General features: G+C 50.3%; 1 protein-coding gene across 7 annotated transcripts in view; it reads left to right on the top strand.

The window, feature by feature from the left end:
- LOC144505255 (F-box/WD repeat-containing protein 11) overlaps positions 1–19,838 on the top strand; it is a 203,320-nt gene that overhangs the window by 93,514 nt on the left and 89,968 nt on the right. For all 7 annotated transcript variants that reach the window (XM_078231295.1, XM_078231298.1, XM_078231299.1 and 4 more), the window contains one exon: positions 9,382–9,604. In XM_078231295.1, coding sequence (XP_078087421.1) covers positions 9,382–9,604 — 223 coding nt within the window. The remainder of the gene's footprint in view (positions 1–9,381; positions 9,605–19,838) is intronic.

Raw genomic sequence — 19,838 nt, 5'->3', positions numbered from 1 at the left:
CTCCAGATGGGACATAATCTATAATTGTATTCTTGATGCTGACTCTTTACATAGCAACCAATACTGAAATCCAACTCATCTGCAAGCTGGGAGAGTTCTCTCTAAACTTGGTCTGTAGTTGAAGCTGTGTAAAACCATCCCAGAAAACTCCAGACAAAAATAACCTGGACACAGTGAGAGAAGAGTTGACTTTGGTAAATGCATGGTCAAAGAATGGGTGATTGATCAGACTTTTGAAGGAGGGGAATTTAAGAATAGTACTGCACCGTGTGAGGCCAAGACAGCTGAAGGTAGAGCAGAGATGGCAGGGATGAAGGAAGTTGGGGAGAGGGAATGCCATGGAAGACCTTGCAGATGAAGGATGAGGATTCTGAAGTTGAAATGTGTCCGAGAACGTAGAGCTGCAAGATGGAGCTGTGTGTCTCATGGGCTGTTGAAAGCTGAAAATATTACCAGGCTTCCACTTCTCTCCCAGCACTTAGCCGAAACCGAATGGAGAAAATCTGAGGATCTGGTTGTATATGAAATGAGTCCAGAGTCTTATTGAAGTAGAGAATAGCCTGAGGCCAAGTCCTATTGCTCCACAATTTGGCTGGCTGTTTCCTAACTCAGGGTAAAGACCAGGCTGGGGATCAGGGTCCACAGCCAATTGCATATGGGTGGCAGCACAATTGCATATGGGTGGCAGCACACTAAACTAGCCCATTACTCTTAACATTTTACCATGTTAGATTTTGATCGAGCCCTTGACTGTTGAGAGTGTTGAAAATGGAACTTCACAATCGTAACTGCAGATGGAGTCTAAAATATATATTTTGGATTGATTATGTAGCTTTAATTGGAGTAATTCAGTCCTAATTGAGTGAAGCTAACATTTTTGCTGCTTGGAGAGATCACTGGTGCTGCCTGGAATCATCTCCCTTTTGTTTGTGTTATGTATTCAGTATCAATGTCAGACATTTGGTCTCGGTTATTTAAGCACAGTTATGTCAGTACGCTGAAGCACTGTGTCGCTTCAGTTCAATCATGTAAAGTTTTCAAAACATTATGGGCTTTGATCATTTAAATCAAGCGTGTACAAACTTTTCACATGCAGTGTGGGGGCAAATTTCAATTTTCTCTCGCTCTGGGTGAGAATGAGCAAATTTAGGAAAGATGATGTTTGACCAAACAAATCCCCCCCACCCCCCGTGCACACAGTCCCCCCCCCCGTGCACACAGTCCCCCCCCCCGTGCACACAGTCCCCCCCCCCGTGCACACAGTCCCCCCCCCCGTGCACACAGTCCCCCCCCCCCGTGCACACAGTCCCCCCCCCCCCGTGCACACAGTCCCCCCCCCCCCCGTGCACACAGTCCCCCCCCCCCGTGCACACAGTCCCCCCCCCGTGCACACAGTCCCCCCCCCCCGTGCACACAGTCCCCCCCCCCCCCCGTGCACACAGTCCCCCCCCCCCCCGTGCACACAGTCCCCCCCCCGTGCACACAGTCCCCCCCCCGTGCACAGTCCATCCCCCCCCCGTGCACAGTCCATCCCCCCCCCCCGTGCACACAGTCCCCCCCCGTGCACACAGTCGTCCCCCCCGTGCACACAGTCCCCTCTCCCGTGCACACAGTCCCCCCCCGTGCACACAGTCCCCCCCCCGTGCACACAGTCCCCCCCCCCGTGCACACAGTCCCCCCCCCCGTGCACACAGTCCCCCCCCCCGTGCACACAGTCCCCCCCCCCCGTGCACACAGTCCCCCCCCCCGTGCACACAGTCCACCCCCCGTGCACACAGTCCCCCCCCCCGTGCACACAGTCCCCCCCCCCGTGCACACAGTCCCCCCCCCGTGCACACAGTCCCCCCCCCGTGCACACAGTCCCCCCCCCCGTGCACACAGCCCCCCCCCCCCGTGCACACAGTCCCCCCCCCGTGCACACAGTCCCCCCCCCCGTGCACACAGTAGTCCCCCCCCCCGGTGCACACAGTCCCCCCCCGTGCACACAGTCCCCCCCCCGTGCACACAGTCCCCCCCCCGTGCACACAGTCCCCCCCCGTGCACACAGTCCCCCCCCCGTGCACACAGTCCCCCCCCGTGCACACAGTCCCCCCCCGTGCACACAGTCCCCCCCCGTGCACACAGTCCCCCCCCCCGTGCACACAGTCCCCCCCCGTGCACACAGTCCCCCCCCCCCGTGCACACAGTCCCCCCCCCGTGCACACAGTCCCCCCCCCCGTGCACACAGTCCCCCCCCCGTGCACACAGTCCCCCCCCCGTGCACACAGTCCCCCCCCCGTGCACACAGTCCCCCCCCCCGTGCACACAGTCCCCCCCCCCGTGCACACAGTCCCCCCCCCGTGCACACAGTCCCCCCCCCGTGCACACAGTCCCCCCCCCGTGCACACAGTCCCCCCCCGTGCACACAGTCCCCCCCCCGTGCACACAGTCCCCCCCCCCCGTGCACACAGTCCCCCCCCCCGTGCACACAGTCCCCCCCCCGTGCACACAGTCCCCCCCCCGTGCACACAGTCCCCCCCCCCGTGCACACAGTCCCCCCCCCGTGCACACAGTCCCCCCCCCGTGCACACAGTCCCCCCCCGTGCACACAGTCCCCCCCCCGTGCACACAGTCCCCCCCCCGTGCACACAGTCCCCCCCCGTGCACACAGTCCCCCCCCGTGCACACAGTCCCCCCCCCGTGCACACAGTCCCCCCCCCGTGCACACAGTCCCCCCCCCGTGCACACAGTCCCCCCCCGTGCACACAGTCCCCCCCCGTGCACACAGTCCCCCCCCGTGCACACAGTCCCCCCCGTGCACACAGTCCCCCCCCCGTGCACACAGTCCCCCCCCCGTGCACACAGTCCCCCCCCCGTGCACACAGTCCCCCCCCCGTGCACACAGTCCCCCCCCCCCGTGCACACAGTCCCCCCCCCGTGCACACAGTCCCCCCCCCGTGCACACAGTCCCCCCCCCGTGCACACAGTCCCCCCCCCGTGCACACAGTCCCCCCCCCGTGCACACAGTCCCCCCCCGTGCACACAGTCCCCCCCCCGTGCACACAGTCCCCCCCCCGTGCACACAGTCCCCCCCCGTGCACACAGTCCCCCCCCGTGCACACAGTCCCCCCCCCGTGCACACAGTCCCCCCCCGTGCACACAGTCCCCCCCCCGTGCACACAGTCCCCCCCCCGTGCACACAGTCCCCCCCCCGTGCACACAGTCCCCCCCCCGTGCACACAGTCCCCCCCCCGTGCACACAGTCCCCCCCCCGTGCACACAGTCCCCCCCCGTGCACACAGTCCCCCCCCCGTGCACACAGTCCCCCCCCCGTGCACACAGTCCCCCCCCCGTGCACACAGTCCCCCCCCCGTGCACACAGTCCCCCCCCCCCCGTGCACACAGTCCCCCCCCCGTGCACACAGTCCCCCCCCGTGCACACAGTCCCCCCCCGTGCACACAGTCCCCCCCCCGTGCACACAGTCCCCCCCCGTGCACACAGTCCCCCCCCGTGCACACAGTCCCCCCCGTGCACACAGTCCCCCCCCGTGCACACAGTCCCCCCCCCGTGCACACAGTCCCCCCCCCGTGCACACAGTCCCCCCCCCGTGCACACAGTCCCCCCCCCGTGCACACAGTCCCCCCCCCGTGCACACAGTCCCCCCCCCGTGCACACAGTCCCCCCCCGTGCACACAGTCCCCCCCCCGTGCACACAGTCCCCCCCCCGTGCACACAGTCCCCCCCCCGTGCACACAGTCCCCCCCCCGTGCACACAGTCCCCCCCGTGCACACAGTCCCCCCCCCGTGCACACAGTCCCCCCCCCGTGCACACAGTCCCCCCCCCGTGCACACAGTCCCCCCCCGTGCACACAGTCCCCCCCCCGTGCACACAGTCCCCCCCCCCGTGCACACAGTCCCCCCCCGTGCACACAGTCCCCCCCCCGTGCACACAGTCCCCCCCCCCGTGCACACAGTCCCCCCCCCCGTGCACACAGTCCCCCCCCCGTGCACACAGTCCCCCCCCGTGCACACAGTCCCCCCCCCGTGCACACAGTCCCCCCCCCGTGCACACAGTCCCCCCCCCGTGCACACAGTCCCCCCCCCGTGCACACAGTCCCCCCCCGTGCACACAGTCCCCCCCCCGTGCACACAGTCCCCCCCCGTGCACACAGTCCCCCCCCCGTGCACACAGTCCCCCCCCCGTGCACACAGTCCCCCCCCGTGCACACAGTCCCCCCCCCGTGCACACAGTCCCCCCCCCCGCACCCCCCCCGTGCACACAGTCCCCCCCCCGTGCACACAGCCGTGCACACAGTCCCCCCCCCGTGCACACAGTCCCCCCGTGCACACAGTCCCCCCCCCGTGCACACAGTCCCCCCCCGTGCACACAGTCCCCCCCCCGTGCACACAGTCCCCCCCCCGTGCACACAGTCCCCCCCCCGTGCACACAGTCCCCCCCCGTGCACACAGTCCCCCCCCGTGCACACAGTCCCCCCCCCCGTGCACACAGTCCCCCCCCCCGTGCACACAGTCCCCCCCCCGTGCACAGTCCCCCCCCCCCGTGCACACAGTCCCCCCCCCGTGCACACAGTCCCCCCCCCGTGCACACAGTCCCCCCCCCCGTGCACACGTCCCCCACCCCGTGCACACAGTCCCCCCCCCGTGCACACAGTCCCCCCCCCGTGCACACAGTCCCCCCCCCGTGCACACAGTCCCCCCCCGTGCACACAGTCCCCCCCCGTGCACACAGTCCCCCCCCCGTGCACACAGTCCCCCCCCCGTGCACACAGTCCCCCCCCGTGCACACAGTCCCCCCCCCGTGCACACAGTCCCCCCCCCGTGCACACAGTCCCCCCCCCGTGCACACAGTCCCCCCCCCGTGCACACAGTCCCCCCCCCGTGCACACAGTCCCCCCCCCCGTGCACACAGTCCCCCCCCCGTGCACACAGTCCCCCCCCCCGTGCACACAGTCCCCCCCCCATGCACACAGTCCCCCCCCGTGCACACAGTCCCCCCCCGTGCACACAGTCCCCCCCCGTGCACACAGTCCCCCCCCGTGCACACAGTCCCCCCCCCGTGCACACAGTCCCCCCCCCGTGCACACAGTCCCCCCCCCGTGCACACAGTCCCCCCCCCGTGCACACAGTCCCCCCCCGTGCACACAGTCCCCCCCCCGTGCACACAGTCCCCCCCCCGTGCACACAGTCCCCCCCCCGTGCACACAGTCCCCCCCCCGTGCACACAGTCCCCCCCCCGTGCACACAGTCCCCCCCCCCGTGCACACAGTCCCCCCCCCGTGCACACAGTCCCCCCCCCGTGCACACAGTCCCCCCCCATGCACACAGTCCCCCCCCGTGCACACAGTCCGTCTCTCCCCCCCCCCCCCCCCCCCCGTGCACACAGTCCGTCTCTCCCCCCCCCCCCGTGCACACAGTCCGTCTCTCCCCCCCCCAGGTGCACACAGTCCGTCTCTCCCCCCCCCCCCCCCGCTTCACGCAGTGTGTGCGCCTTCGATCATCACACTTGCTCAGTGCATTCATCCATGCGTGCACTCTCTCTTTAGAATCATAGAATCCCTTCAGTACCGGACGAGGCCATTTAGCTCGTTGGGCCTGCACTGACTCCAACAGAGGATCTTACCCAGGCCCTATCCCCACGTATTTACCCCATGAATTGCTCTAACCTTCACATCTTCGGACACTGAGGGACAATTTAGCATGGCCAATCCACCTAACCTGCACATGTTTCGACTGTGGGAGTAAACCGGAGAACCCATGCAGACACGGGGAGAATGTGCAAACTCCACACACAGTCACCCAAGGCAGGAATCGAACAGGGGTCCCTGGTGCTGTGAAGTGCTAATCACTGTCCCACTGTGCTCTCTCCCTAATCATCATCATATCCCCTCTCTCATTTTTCCCTTTTTTCTCTCTCTCTGAGATATCCCTCCTCTTTCTCACACATGCCCACAAGCCCTCTCCCGCGCAGCCAGCCCCTCCCTCTCCCGCGCGGCCACCACCCCCTCTCCCGTGTGGCCAACCCCCCAGCTCTCTGGCCCCCCCCCGCCCCCCCCCCCGGGACGGCCACACATACCCCAGCTCTCTCGTGGGCAGCCACACACACCCCCTCCCCCCCCAGCCCTCACGCGGGCGGCCACCCACCCCAACACTCTTGCTGGCGGCCCCCCCATCCCCGCATGCGCTTTCCTGTTCACTCAGCCACCCATCAGCAATGAAACAGACCGTGATTGGAGGAGAGTTCCTTGACTATATGTTCACACCGACCCCCCCCTCAGCAATGCTTTCATCAAATTCGCACCTCAATATGCCAACATCTTCATGCACAGGTTTGAACAAGACTTCTTCACCGCACAGGACCTTCAACTGATGCTATACACTAGATACATCAATGACATTTTCTTCCTTTGGACTCATAGTGAACAATCACTGAAACAACTATATGATGACATCAACGAGTTCCATCCCACCATCAGACTCACCATGGGTACTCTCCACAATCGGTTGCATTCTTGGACACACGCATCTCCATCAAAGAAGGTCACCTCAGCACTTCACTGTACCGCAAGCCCACGGATAACCTCACCATGCTCCACTTCTCCAGCTTCCACCCTAAACACGGTAAAGAAGCCATCCCCTACGGACAAGCCCTCCGTATACACAGGATCTGCTCGGATGTGGAGGATCGCAACAGACACCTCCAAACGCTGAAAGGTTATGCGCTCGATTCATCGATCGACAGTTCCGACGCGCCACAGCGAAAAACCACACCGACCGACCTCAGAAGACAAACACGAGAAATGGCGGACAGAGTACTCTTCGTCGTCCAGTACTTCCCCGGAGCGGAGAAGCTACAGCATCTTCTCTGGAGCCTTCAACATGTCATTGATGAAGACGAACATCTCGCCATCCCCACACCCCCACTTCTTACCTTCAAACAACCGCACAACCTCAAACAGACCATTGTCAGCAGCAAACTACCCAGCCTTCAGGAGAACAGTGACCACGACACCACACAACCCTGCCACAGCAACCTCTGCAAGACGTGCCGGATCATCGGGCATTCGGCCTCTGATCTTCGAGTAAGCGTTCTCCAATGCGGCCTTCAAGACATACGACAACGCAGAGTCGCTGAGCAGAGACTGATAGCCAAGCTCCGCACACATGAGGACGGCCTCAACCGGGATCTTGGGTTCATGTCACACTATCTGTAACCCCCACAACTTGCCAGGACTTGCAAAATCTCACTAACTGTCCTGTTGGAGACAATACACATCTCTCTAACCCGTGCTTAACCCTCTCTCCACTCACATTGTCTGTACCTTTAAGACTTGATTACCTGTAAAGACTCACATTCCAACCATTATTTTGTAAATTGAGTTTGTGTCTTTATATCCCCTGTTTGTGAACTGAAATCCCACTCACCTGATGAAGGGGCAGCGCTCCGAAAGCTTGTGGCTTTTGCTACCAAATAAACCTGTTGGACTTTAACCTGGTGTTGTGAGACTTCTTACTTCATCAATTCATCCAGGGCCACATGCAACACCCAGGTCGCAGGTTGAACAAATATTCTTTAGAAAATGGCTGCAAATGTAAGTGTAGTCATGTCAACACTCACTATGCTGTAGCAATTCAGTGCTTAAAAATATACATTTGAATGAAAATTAACTCCGTTCATGAAGATTTTATTTAGATCTGCTGGTTGGAAATTTTAAAATAATATCTTGTTTTTTTTAAATTAATGGTGACATTTTCTGCACAAGGTAAGGAATGTTGATGAACAAAGTGATTGCTGGAAATATGAAATTGAGTCCTGGGAATATCAACAGGACCAGTACTACCTGAAGACGTTAATGGCTGGGTTAGATAGAGTAAAGCTCCCTCAACACTGTCCTCATCAAACACTCCCAGGACAGGTACAACATGGGGTTAGATACTGAGTAAGGCTCCTGCTACATCCCAATGTTCTATCAAATACCCTCAGTCAATCTTGCATCTCTCAGTTCAGTAAATAGGATCTTTGATCACTCATTGCCCTCTCCTCCCTCTCCTGTTCCATCGTGGAGCAGGAGAGGGAAGATAAGATGGTGGTATGATGATGATTTGTGGCATCTTTGACAGCAGCCATCTCAAAACTGCCTGATCTCTAGCACCCAACTGGACAAATGCCACAAGTGCATTGAAACATCAGCCCTTCCATTTTTCAACCACCTCCAGATCAAAATCCGGGGACTCCCTACCTAACAACATTGTAGGAGTACTTCCACATCAATTTGAGGTTCCAAAAGAAGGCTTCAAGAACATCTGTGAATTAAGAAATGGTGAGCTAACCAGCGAACCACATCCTACAGAATGAACCTAATGTTCTTGTCTTGGTCTTAACCTATGTTTGTCACTAAGTTAATAAGTCAGGTTTTACATTGTTTGAGCCAAGCACACCACTTTTCCCCACCTTTTTTCGTGCTTTTGTTCTTTTTACTTCAGCCTGACTCCCTGGTCCAGAACACTGGCCACAGGTTGTTTGACAGAACATTGTAGTTGACTTTGACTGTGTCCTAACTCAGTATCCACACATGCACGTTTACTGCAGTGAGCACTGATCAGGAGCTTGGGGACAGTAGGATCGTACTGTTGCTTCTCATTGATCAGCCCCACTCCAGAGGCTCGAGTGTGTTTGAGACATCCCAAAGTTGTGATGCGAGCCTTTCTCCAGATCAGAAGTGGATGAGATAATTACTGTGTCCTGACTGAGATTAGCTAACTCAGTGATTCTGATATTTCAATCTCATTTTCTGTGCTGTGCTCTCCTGCCTCTCCTGCTGCTTGACCTAGTTTCACAGTATAACACCATGGAGAGATACATGACCAGATCAATACCATATCGGTCTCTTTGCCTCACTTAGGATGATCTGCTGCTGTCATTTTTTTTAAGTTAACACCTATGAGGCACCAAATTTAAATGTAGGTAGGATTTTATTTTTGTGCTTAAAGCTTATGTAGGCCAAGATCACAGAGCTGATTTGAAAACAATTTCTGCATATTTTCTTTGGATATATTGCACCTATTTAATTTGAGCTGCCTCGTGTATTGTGCATGTTTTCTGTCAAGTGAATGTTTTTCAAAGGAGAATGCTGATTTATCGAGCTCAGCAGACCTTGATGTCTAGAATATTTCCTAAAAGCCTGTTTGCTTTGACAGATCTGAATGCTGCTTTCTTGCTCCTATTCCCCACCCCCACCCATCTCAGCTTAGTGCCGAAAGTCTGCTGCAGTCTTTAAACTGTTTAGCATCGAAGCATCTGTATTGATTTGGTCTGGAACTTGAATTCAAGTATCCATAATGTTTTCGTCTCTTTTATTTCCTTTTCCGATTAATGAACCCAGATCACTAATGGACCCCCTTCTATGATCGTCTCCAGAAAGCGACCTTCAGGAAATTACGAGAAGGAGAAGGATTTGTGTATTAAATATTTTGACCAGTGGTCTGAATCTGATCAGGTGGAATTTGTGGAGCACTTAATCTCACGGATGTGCCATTACCAGCATGGACATATTAACTCGTATCTGAAGCCCATGTTGCAGCGGGACTTCATCACTGCTTTACCAGGTAGGGGCAATAATGTATGAGAGAGTGAATGTGAACAGTGTGAGAACCTTCCTGGGTGTAGGCATTTTAAATTAATAGAAATTTGAGAAGTCGAGATGAAGAGCCAAAACCCAGTGTGTCATGTATGATTAAAGTTGCAAACAGTCAACTTGGAAGCCCTGGTAAGTTACTGAGTGATCTGAGAGCAGGATATTTGCGTTCACAAGGTGGGGCTCACAGGAAGAAAGGCCGGCTGAATGAGCCAAGTGGCTTGATCATTCTGAGAAGCTGGGAATGGATTAATTTGAGAAACAGACAGGAGGAAGATGTTGGTTGGTTTGGAGGGTAATAGAGGTAGAACAGAGATGCAATATCTGGTAAAGGCAGCTAAGGTGACTGTGGGGAGGATAAGTTTTCCCTGATTACAAGTATTCAGGTACATTCCTGGAGCTCGGATGATAAAATGGGAATGTACAATAAGTTCTAGTCTGTCACATTGATAAATTGATCTTGGATGGTTTTAAAAGTATGTGTAGGCCATTGGAAAAAAACTCCCAAAGCACAAATTATAAAATAGTTTTAAATATAAGCTGACTTCACCATCTCTGTTAATCCCTTTTGCAATGGCTTGTGATGACTACCATTTTTATGAAATTGGCAGCCCCCCTCCCCCGATGCTAGCTGCAAGAGTGTCTCAAAGCTCCAAAGGATAACGTGAAACACTGGCTTAGTGGTATATATTTGTTTGGAATAATGTGAGCAGCAATGTACAACCCAGTGAGGAACCGGTCCAGTCTTTATGTAAACAATGAATATCGAGTACTTATTCAAGTTAAAGAAAAACACACAGCAAGAGCGACTGATGTACACCATGACACTTAAGTATATTAATAACTAAACATACCACTTTATCTCAACATATACCCACTTTCTCTGAACTAAGGCACCCCTTTTCCCAAACAACATCCACTTTATTAATTCTATAAGTCAAATCCAGCTCATAGCTACCACACAATACAGCTTAGATGACCAAGTCTGGGAAACCATCTTTTGCTGGTTCAGTGAAGGTACGAAACTGTGTCTTTTATAGGAGAATATCTACAATTTGCTGTGGCTGTAAATGTTAGATTGAACAGGCCTCTGTGGCTCTGCTGAGTTGGAACTGGCCGCTTTGAAGATTTTAGCCTACCTGGCTGTTGGATGTAACACCAGCCTCCTTCCCCAATGAGGGTACTAGCAGTTGTACTGTTCAGCCTCTGATGTGGTTTCGGCTGTCAATCTCAAATTCCTTGCCTTTAGAAGTCAGCATTTGTATAGCACTACTGACCTTTGGTAAGCAATGTTTCTGATATGGTAATTCACACACCAATTTTTCTAGTCGCCTACTAATCGTTACTGGGTAAATCGCATCTCATTATTCCTCTCGACACCTGATAATCTGTTACTTGCCTGTTATTTTTGTTTTCATCTCAAGTTGACCGTTAACCTTAACTTCCAAATTCCTAACAGAGAATATTTTGCATTTGATATTTAAACGGCAGTGCAGATAAGTCATTCAGCTCACTACATGTCCTGGTGATAGCTCTTCAATTGCAGCTACTGACTTTAACACCATCTCACCACTCTTTAATGTATGTTTTTGTGCCTTTTCAAATACTTTTGAATTTTATTATAGTCTCTACCTCAGTAACCACTTGTGGTAAAGCTTCAAGAAATCCTCCATGAAAGAATTCTTTTTTTCTTCCCTTTTGTATTAATAATGCTGTTTCAGGATATTTATGGGTAATTACAGTGCTTTCAAGATCAGGTTTTAAAGTACCTTACAATGTTGTAAACTTATCCGCTCTCTGAGCAGAGCTTTATGGCACTTGGTATTTCTGGAATCATTACAAAAATGCCCAGTAGTCTGTCCTTTTTGGCATGTTGTAATTCTGATTGTGTGACTTTGCTCCAAGTAGTTGTGCTACTAAATCCAGCAACAGATCTGTGGCCCACTATCCTGAGCATCAGTATAACAAATGGCTTGAAGGCTCATCAAAGTGAGATCTATTGTTGCAAAGCAACACTTTTTCCCATTTCAAATGAATTGACAGCCCCACGCAATACCAGATCAGGTACAGTGCAGGTTACTATTTTCTGAGCACCACTGTGGCATTTTCCACACCTGTTGTCTGTGGGCCTGTTGGGATTAGGGAGAGGTTTGTGCCCATTGAGAAATTGAACTGATTCTGCCCAACCTTAGTTCATATACAGGCAAAGGGTGAAGAGGTTTGGAATACTGCGGCCAGTTCTGGTCGCCACACTACCAGAAGGACGTGGAGGCTTTAGAGAGAGTGCAGAGGAGGTTTACCAGGATGTTGCCTGGTATGGAAGGGCTTAGTTATGAGGAGAGATTGGGTAAACTGGGGTTGTTCTCACTGGAAAGACGGAGGATGAGGGGTGAACTAATAGAGGTGTATAAAATTATGAAAGGCATAGATAGGATGAACGGTGGGAAGCTTTTTCCCAGGTCGGTGGTGACGTTCACGAGGGGTCATAGGTTCAAGGTAGGGGGGGGGTTTAACACGGATATCAGAAGGACGTATTTTACACAGAGGGTGGTGGGGACATGGAATGCGCTGCTGGGCAAGGTGGTGGAGGCGGACACACTGGGAACGTTTAAGACTTATCTGGATGGCCACATGAACGGAGTGGGAATGGAGGGATACAAAAGAATGGTCTAGTTTGGACCAGGGAGTGGCGCGGGCTTGGAGGGCTGAAGGGCCCGTTCCTGTGCTGTATTGTTCTTTGTTCTAGATGTTCCTCCCATCAGCATGGGCTCCAGCTTCTTGAGATGAAAGGCCACTATCTAACCCAGCTATAGCACCAGCCAGTTCCTCAATGTTTACTTTTCAGTGACAGTAGGTGTGGTTCTGATTACATGACTGACGTCAATGCAAGATAGAACATAGAACAGTACAGCACAGAACAGGCCCTTCGGCCCACGATGTTGTGCCGAGCTTTGTCTGGAACCCAAATCAAGCTATTTCCTCCCTATCATCCCGAAGTACTCCATGTGCCTATCCAATAGCTTCTTAAATGTTCCTAAAGTTTCTGACTCCACTATCACTGCAGGCAGTCCATTCCACACCCCAACCACTCTCTGAGTAAAAAACCTACCTCGGACATCCTTCCTATATCTCCCACCATGAACCCTATAGTTATGTCCCCTAGTTACCACTCCATTCACCCGAGGAACTAGTCTTTGAACGTTCACTCTATCTATCCCCCTCATCATCTTATAAACCTCTATCAAGTCCCCTCTCAACCTCCTCCGCTCCAAAGAGAAAAGCCCAAGTTCCCTCGACCTTTCCTCATAAGACCTACCCTCCAAACCAGGCAGCATTCTGGTAAATCTCCTTTGTACTCTTTCCAGTGTCTCCACATCCTTCTTATAGTGAGGTGACCAGAACTGCGCACAATATTCCAAATGTGGTCTCACCAAGGTCCTGTACAGTTGCAGCATAACCCCACGGCTCTTAAACTCAAACCCCCTGTTAATGAATGCCAACACGCTATAGGCCATTAAATTAAGATGTGCCATTAAATAATCTCTCAATTCTTGAAAGTTGCATTATTTTTATGATAAAACATTTTCAGGGTCCTGTTTAACAGTTTGTGTCACAGGTTATTTATAGAATTAGTTTCAACATAGTTCCATTTAATCTAAAATACCTTAATGTTATATGATGTGCCTCATATGGTTTGCATAAATTTATCTCAATTCTTTCTCATACCTGCAGCAATCACCTGTCCAGTACAGACCAATAGCCATCTGTCTTTGATATATAAAAAAAATGCTGGAAAATCTCAGCAGATCTGGCGGATGGAGGGAGAAACATTTCGAGTCCATATGACTCTTTTTCAGACTCTGACAACTGACTGAAAATGTGGTTAGGCATGATGACCAAATAGCTTGTGCATTTTACCAAATAACCAGGCGATGGCAGTGTTACTCTGACTTCTCCCTGAACCAACCTTTTAAAACTCTCATTCATCTCATGCCATGGAAACTAATGATATGGCTGGGCATTAAACTGGTATGCAAGATGGAATCTCCAAAACCCTTTAGTTTAATATTCACCGCACCATATGGGATTCCTGTATTGCAAGGAAGTCTGTTGAAATAGCTTCGTTCAGAGTGTAGCGTGAGACTGGTTAATGCTTTGACTGGACAGAGCTGGAATAACAGATGAAAGCCACATTTGAGCTGATAGCAGCACACCCACATCTGGGTTCAACTGGCTTCGTTATCCCTTCCCCACCTATATGAAAACAAATTAAATCTTTCAGAATGTTGTAAAAGTGCATCTCAGCTCAGGCAGTCAGCCTCCAGAGGGGGCTGTTTACAGTATTAAAGAGAATCAAATCTCTTATTTTAATCAGAAAAGTTGCATTCTATGTGCTGAATTTCTTTGCTTGTGTGTCTCTTCCTCACCTCGCCTTTCCTCCAAAATAAATATATTTGGATCACCAAGAGCTGCTCAGTGGTGTCGCATGGTCTCAGGTTGATTTAGTAACCGAGCATGACTTCATCTTGCTCACTTGAGGATTTGGCCTTTGGTCACCACAAGAACCTGGGCATCCTCCACATAACCCTGGTGTCAGTGAGATGTGTTTGGTTATGGGTGATAAATTAGCCCCATGGGCAGGGCACCCGGTGCGAAGCATAGTGCAGGGTAGCCTGCTTAAGTCCCTAAATGGCATGCAAACTGGCCAATGATCTGTGTTTGGGCTTGTGGAACATTTAGTTCAATGTGTTGGAGCATTAACATTAAACAAATATTCTTGAAGGGAAACGGGTGACCAGCCAGAATAAGCATCTACATTTGAAATATTTTGTATCAATGGAAACATTTCTAATGTTGAATATTAAGAGTGGGACTAGAGAAACATTTAGAACCATAGAACATTTCTTAAATTGCTATATTTCCTGTATATATAAAGTGAAATATTGCTAACTGTTTTCTTGGGTAGGGGAGAGACATGCTACTGCTGTGTTCACAGGCCTTTTCTTCAGCCCACACTATTTCTCTTTCTGAAAAATAACTTTCTATTGCATCAATCAAAAATTGGGAATTTAAGAGTGAGCAAGGAAGCTGAAGGGAGTGTTTTTAGACCTCGGTTAATTGAGGGGAAGTTATTGAAGTGGACACCATAAAATGAGTCGGGTATAGCAGTCAGAGAATCATAGAGGTTTACAGCAAAGAAATGTCCATTGCTGCCTTTTCTTTTTCCACTAAGCTAGTCCCAATTGTCCGTGTTGGGCCTATGTCCCTCTATACCCATCTTATCCATGTAACTGTCTAAATGCTTTTTAAAAGACAAAATTGTACCTGCCTCTACTACTACTACCTCTGGCAGCTCATTCCAGATATTCACCACCCTCTGTGAAAAAACTGCCCCTTTGGACCCTTTAATATCTCTTCCCCTCTCACCTTAAAACCTATGCCCTCTAGTTTTGGAATCCCCTACTTTTGGGAAAAGATGTTGACTATCTACCTATACCCCTCCTTATTTTACAGACCTCTAAGATCACCCCTAAGCCTCCTACGCTTCAGGGAAAAAAGTGCCAATCTATCCAGCCTCTTATAACTCAAACTATCAAGTCCTGGTAGTATCCTAGTAGTATGAGGTGTATGAGTAGTATCCTAGTAGTATTATGAGTAGTATGTAGTAGTATGAGTAGTATCCTAGTAAAGGGTTCGTGGTGGGAGATACAGGACGGATATCAGAGGTAGGTTCTTTACGCAGAGAGTGGTTGGGGTGTGGAATGGACTGCCTGCAGTGATAGTGGAGTCAGACACTTTAGAAACATTTAAGCGGTTATTGGATAGGCACATGGAGCACACCAGGATGATAGGGAGTGGGATAGCTTGATCTTGGTTTCAGATAAAGCTCGGCACAACATCGTGGGTCGAAGGGCCTGTTCTGTGCTGTACTGTTCTATGTTCTATGTTCTAGCTCTTCTGCACCCTTTCTAGTTTAATAATATCCTTTCTGTAATAGGGTGACAAGAACTGTACACAGTATTCCAAGTGTGGCCGTACCAATGTCTTGTACAACTTCAACAAGACATCCCAAATCCTGTATTCAATGTTCTGACCAGTGAAACCAAGCATGACAAATGCTGCCTTCACCACCCTGTCCACCTGTGACTCCACTTTCAAGGAGTTATGAACCTGTATCCTAGACCTTTGTTCTATAACTCTCCCCAATGCCCTACCATTAACTGAGTAAGTCCTGCCCTGGTTCGATCTACCAAAGTGCATCACCTCACATTTATCTAAATTAAACTCCATCTGCCATTCATCAGCCCACTGGCCCAATTGATCAAGATCCCAATGCAATCTTAGATAACCACCTTCACTGTCCACTATGCCAACAATCTTGGTATCATCTGCAAACTTACTAACCATACCTCCTAAATTCTCATCCAAGTCATTAATATAAGTGACAAATAACAGTGGATCCAGCACCAATCCCTGAGGCACAGCATTGGTCACAGGCCTCCAGCATAGTGATAGCGGAGGCCTGTAACCAGTACTGGTGGTCCCGAGGTCTGGGCCTGTGGCCCCAAAATCATAAATTCAAATCCCTCCGTGGCATATCGACAATCCGAAAATAAACCAATCTGGAAATAAAAATCGGATATCAGTAAAAATGACAGTGAAGTTGTCCAGATTATCATGACTGGTTCAATAATGTCCTTTAGGGAAGGAAACCTTCCATTGTTTTCTAGGTCTGGCCTATATGTGATTCTCATTGCATACCAGTGTAGTTAATTCTTAGCTGCCCTCTGGAGTGTCATAGCGAGTCACATTTGGACTGCTGGAGCCAGCAGTCAATGCCTGTCACGCCCACAACCCGAGAGTGAATAAATGGAAAAAAGGATGAGATGTATTTCCTGAAAGGAGAGAAGTGGGATTAATCTGTTGAAAGAAAGGGAGCATTTGTGTCTAATTGCTTTTTCCTATCCCTAGAAATGTTTTTATTACAAGGAAACTTTCCATCCAGATTAAGCTCAGGATTTTTTTTGTAAAGCTTTATTCAAAGAACTTTCAGCACCTGCCTGAGATTATAGGAAATGTCTGGCAGTTGATGACTGATGTAGTGAGTAGCATTTTTTGGGGGATGTTGGATCGTGCAGAGGACAGACTGGATTAACAGTTATTTGTTTGCACGTGCTCTGAACGGAAAACATTTTGGATTCAAGTGGCCTAGCACAATCTGAAACTGCTGGATAATTGGCATTAATTTGAATGGGGTAAAATTCAGGGAGCTTTATTCTGCATTCACTATATCCGGGTTGGGAGTGTTTCAGGTCAACACCAGGCACCGGAAATAGAAAATTGTTCCACTTTCTACTGTGGCATTACTTGACTTGTGGCTCTATAAGGCTGTTTAATTTCTTGACCTATGTAGCTTGGATGGTACAGTGAGTACTGGATAGGAGAGAGGGATGCTCGGGCCCATTTCCTGATGTCCTGACTCTGGTGATTGTGGGATGAGTGCATGGCCAGAGTGAAGCAGTGTTTCCACTGCTTAATGCAACTTAATGCACTGGTTAATGCAAGTAGTTTCAGGCGAAGATATCTAACCTGTAGTTGCATGGCTCTGACATTCATACTGAAAACCCACGTCACTTGGTCTGGTGTGAACTCAATTCTTCTTTCTTAGTTTTTCCTGTTTTTAAATTTTATGGATTTTGAGTTTTGGAAAGAGCTGATCCTCATAACTCATTGTTTGGATTTCAGAATTGTACACCATGAAGACCCCATGTCTTAACTTCAAACAAGAGAAAGGGTGCCCTGGCCAATGTTTATCCCTTAATTAACATCATGACAAAGCAGATTATCTAATCGTTATGACTTTTTACTATTTCTGGCAGTGTGTAAATTAGCTGCTTCACTTTCTATGTTACAACAATGACTGCACTTCAAAAGTAAAGCACGTTGACATATCTGCTGTTGATGAAAGGTGCTATATAAATGCAAGCCTTTTCTTCTCTCCCTTTTTTATTTCCGGTGCCTGGTGTTGACCTGAAACACTCCCAACCCAGATATAGTGAATGCAGAATAAAGCTCCCTGAATTTTACCCCATTCAAATTAATGCCAATTATCCAGCAGTTTCAGATTGTGCTAGGCCACTTGAATCCAAAATGTTTTCCGTTCAGAGCACGTGCAAACAAATAACTGTTAATCCAGTCTGTCCTCTGCACGATCCAACATCCCCCAAAAAATGCTACTAGACACATGCAATGGAAACGGTGGATACTTATTCACGTGTCCCATTGCAACAAAGCCTTAGGGATACCAGGTTTAAGGCAATGGAATGTAAGTGAAGGGCTTTACATATGATTAAAAAGGAGCCTCTAGTTACCCCAGTGTATGGTCAAAATAACATGGTTTTTGTTGGTCTGTTTGTTCACTTGCAACAGTACGTCTGTATTATCAGGAAGAGGTTTGTTTTAATAATTGGTACCCATAATGTGGTACAGTTTATGCCTGTAAGCTTTGACCTATGCAAGATTTGAAACAAACATTCAGTGGGTTACTGCTGCTGGTAACTTTCTTGCAGATCGTCTCCAACGCAAGTGCACCATTCCTTAGATATTGTGGCCAAAACTGTAGCTACCTCTTTCGAACCTTAGGATGCAGGCCATTAGGTCCTGGAGATTTGTCAGCTTTTAGTCCTTTAAGTTCCTCTAGTACTTTTTCTGGTAGTAATTACCTTGCATCCTTCACCCCTTACTCACCTTCTCTGCCTGGAATCTGTTTTGTTTCCTCCAGTGTAGAAAAAAAGCACAAGATAATTTGTATAATCGCTGCCATTTCCTTGTTTCCTCTGATCTCTTCTGTTTCTGCCTCAAAAAGACTATCATTTACTTTAATAATTAAAACAAAATGCTGGAAAAGCTCAGCAAGTTTGGCAGTATCTGGAGAAAGAAACAGTTAATGTTTTGAGTCTGTATGACAGTTTAAAGCATTTTTCTGTATTTCAGTTTTTTACAAGATGGAAGGTAGGGGCGAGTTAGTTTTAACATCTATTATGAGCAAGATGCTGGAGGAAATAGCTAATCATTTAGGAAAGCTGAATATAATCAATATGTTTTTATGAAAACCAAATCATGTTTGACAAATTTGCTCAAATTCTTTTGGGATGTAACAGGGAGAGTAGATAGAAGAGAACCTGTAGATGTAGTGTATTTAGATTTTCAAAAGGCATTTAACACCGTGCCACATAAGAGACTGATGCATAAAGTAAAAGCGCATAGAATTGGAAGAAGTGTGTTAGCATGGATTGAACGTGGAACATTGTAAATGGCTGTCACGTGGAACAGTAAGAAGTCTCATAACACCAGGTTAAAGTCCAACAGGTTTATTTGGTAGCACAAGCTGCAAGCTTTCAGAGCGCTGCTCCTTCATCAGGTAAGTGGGAGTTCTGTTCACAAACAGGGCATATAAAGACACAAACTCAATTTACAAAATAATGGTTGGTATGCGAGTCTTTACAGGTAATCAAGTCTTAAAGATACAGACAATATGAGTGGAGAGAGAGTTAAGCACAGGTTAAAGAGATGTGTATTGTCTCCAGACAGGACAGTTAGTGAGATTTTGCAAGCCCAGGATAGTGTGACATGAACCCAAGATCCCGGTTGAGGCCGTCCTCGTGTGCGGAACTTGGCTATCAGTCTCTGCTCAGCGATTCTGCGTTGTCGTGTGTCGTGAAGGCTGCCTTGGAGAACGCTTACCTGAAGATCAGAGGCTGAATGCCCGTGACCGCTGAAGTGTTCCCCAACAGGAAGAGAACGCTCTTGCCTGGTGATTGTCGAGCGGTGTTCATTCATCCGTTGTCGCAGCGTCTGCATGGTTTCCCCAATGTACCATGCCTCGGGACATCCTTTCCTGCAGCGTATCAGGTAGACAACGTTGGCCGAGTTGCAAGAGTATGTACCGTGTACCTGGTGGATGGTGTTCTCACGTGAGATGATGACATCCATGTCGATGATCTGGTGTCGTGGTCACTGTTCTCCTGAAGGCTGACACAGGAGAACAGTGACCATGACACCACACAACCCTGCCACAGCAACCTCTGCAAGACGTGCCGGATCATCGACACGGATGCCATCATCTCACGTGAGAACATCATCCACCAGGTACACTGTACATCCTCTTGCAAATCGGTCAAATTTGTCTACCTGATACGCTGCAG

This window comes from Mustelus asterias, chromosome 16, assembly GCF_964213995.1.
Source record: "Mustelus asterias chromosome 16, sMusAst1.hap1.1, whole genome shotgun sequence".
Lineage (NCBI taxonomy): Eukaryota > Metazoa > Chordata > Chondrichthyes > Carcharhiniformes > Triakidae > Mustelus > Mustelus asterias.
The sequence above is the reverse complement of the archived record's forward strand: the minus strand, read 5'-3'. Positions and strand labels throughout refer to the sequence as shown.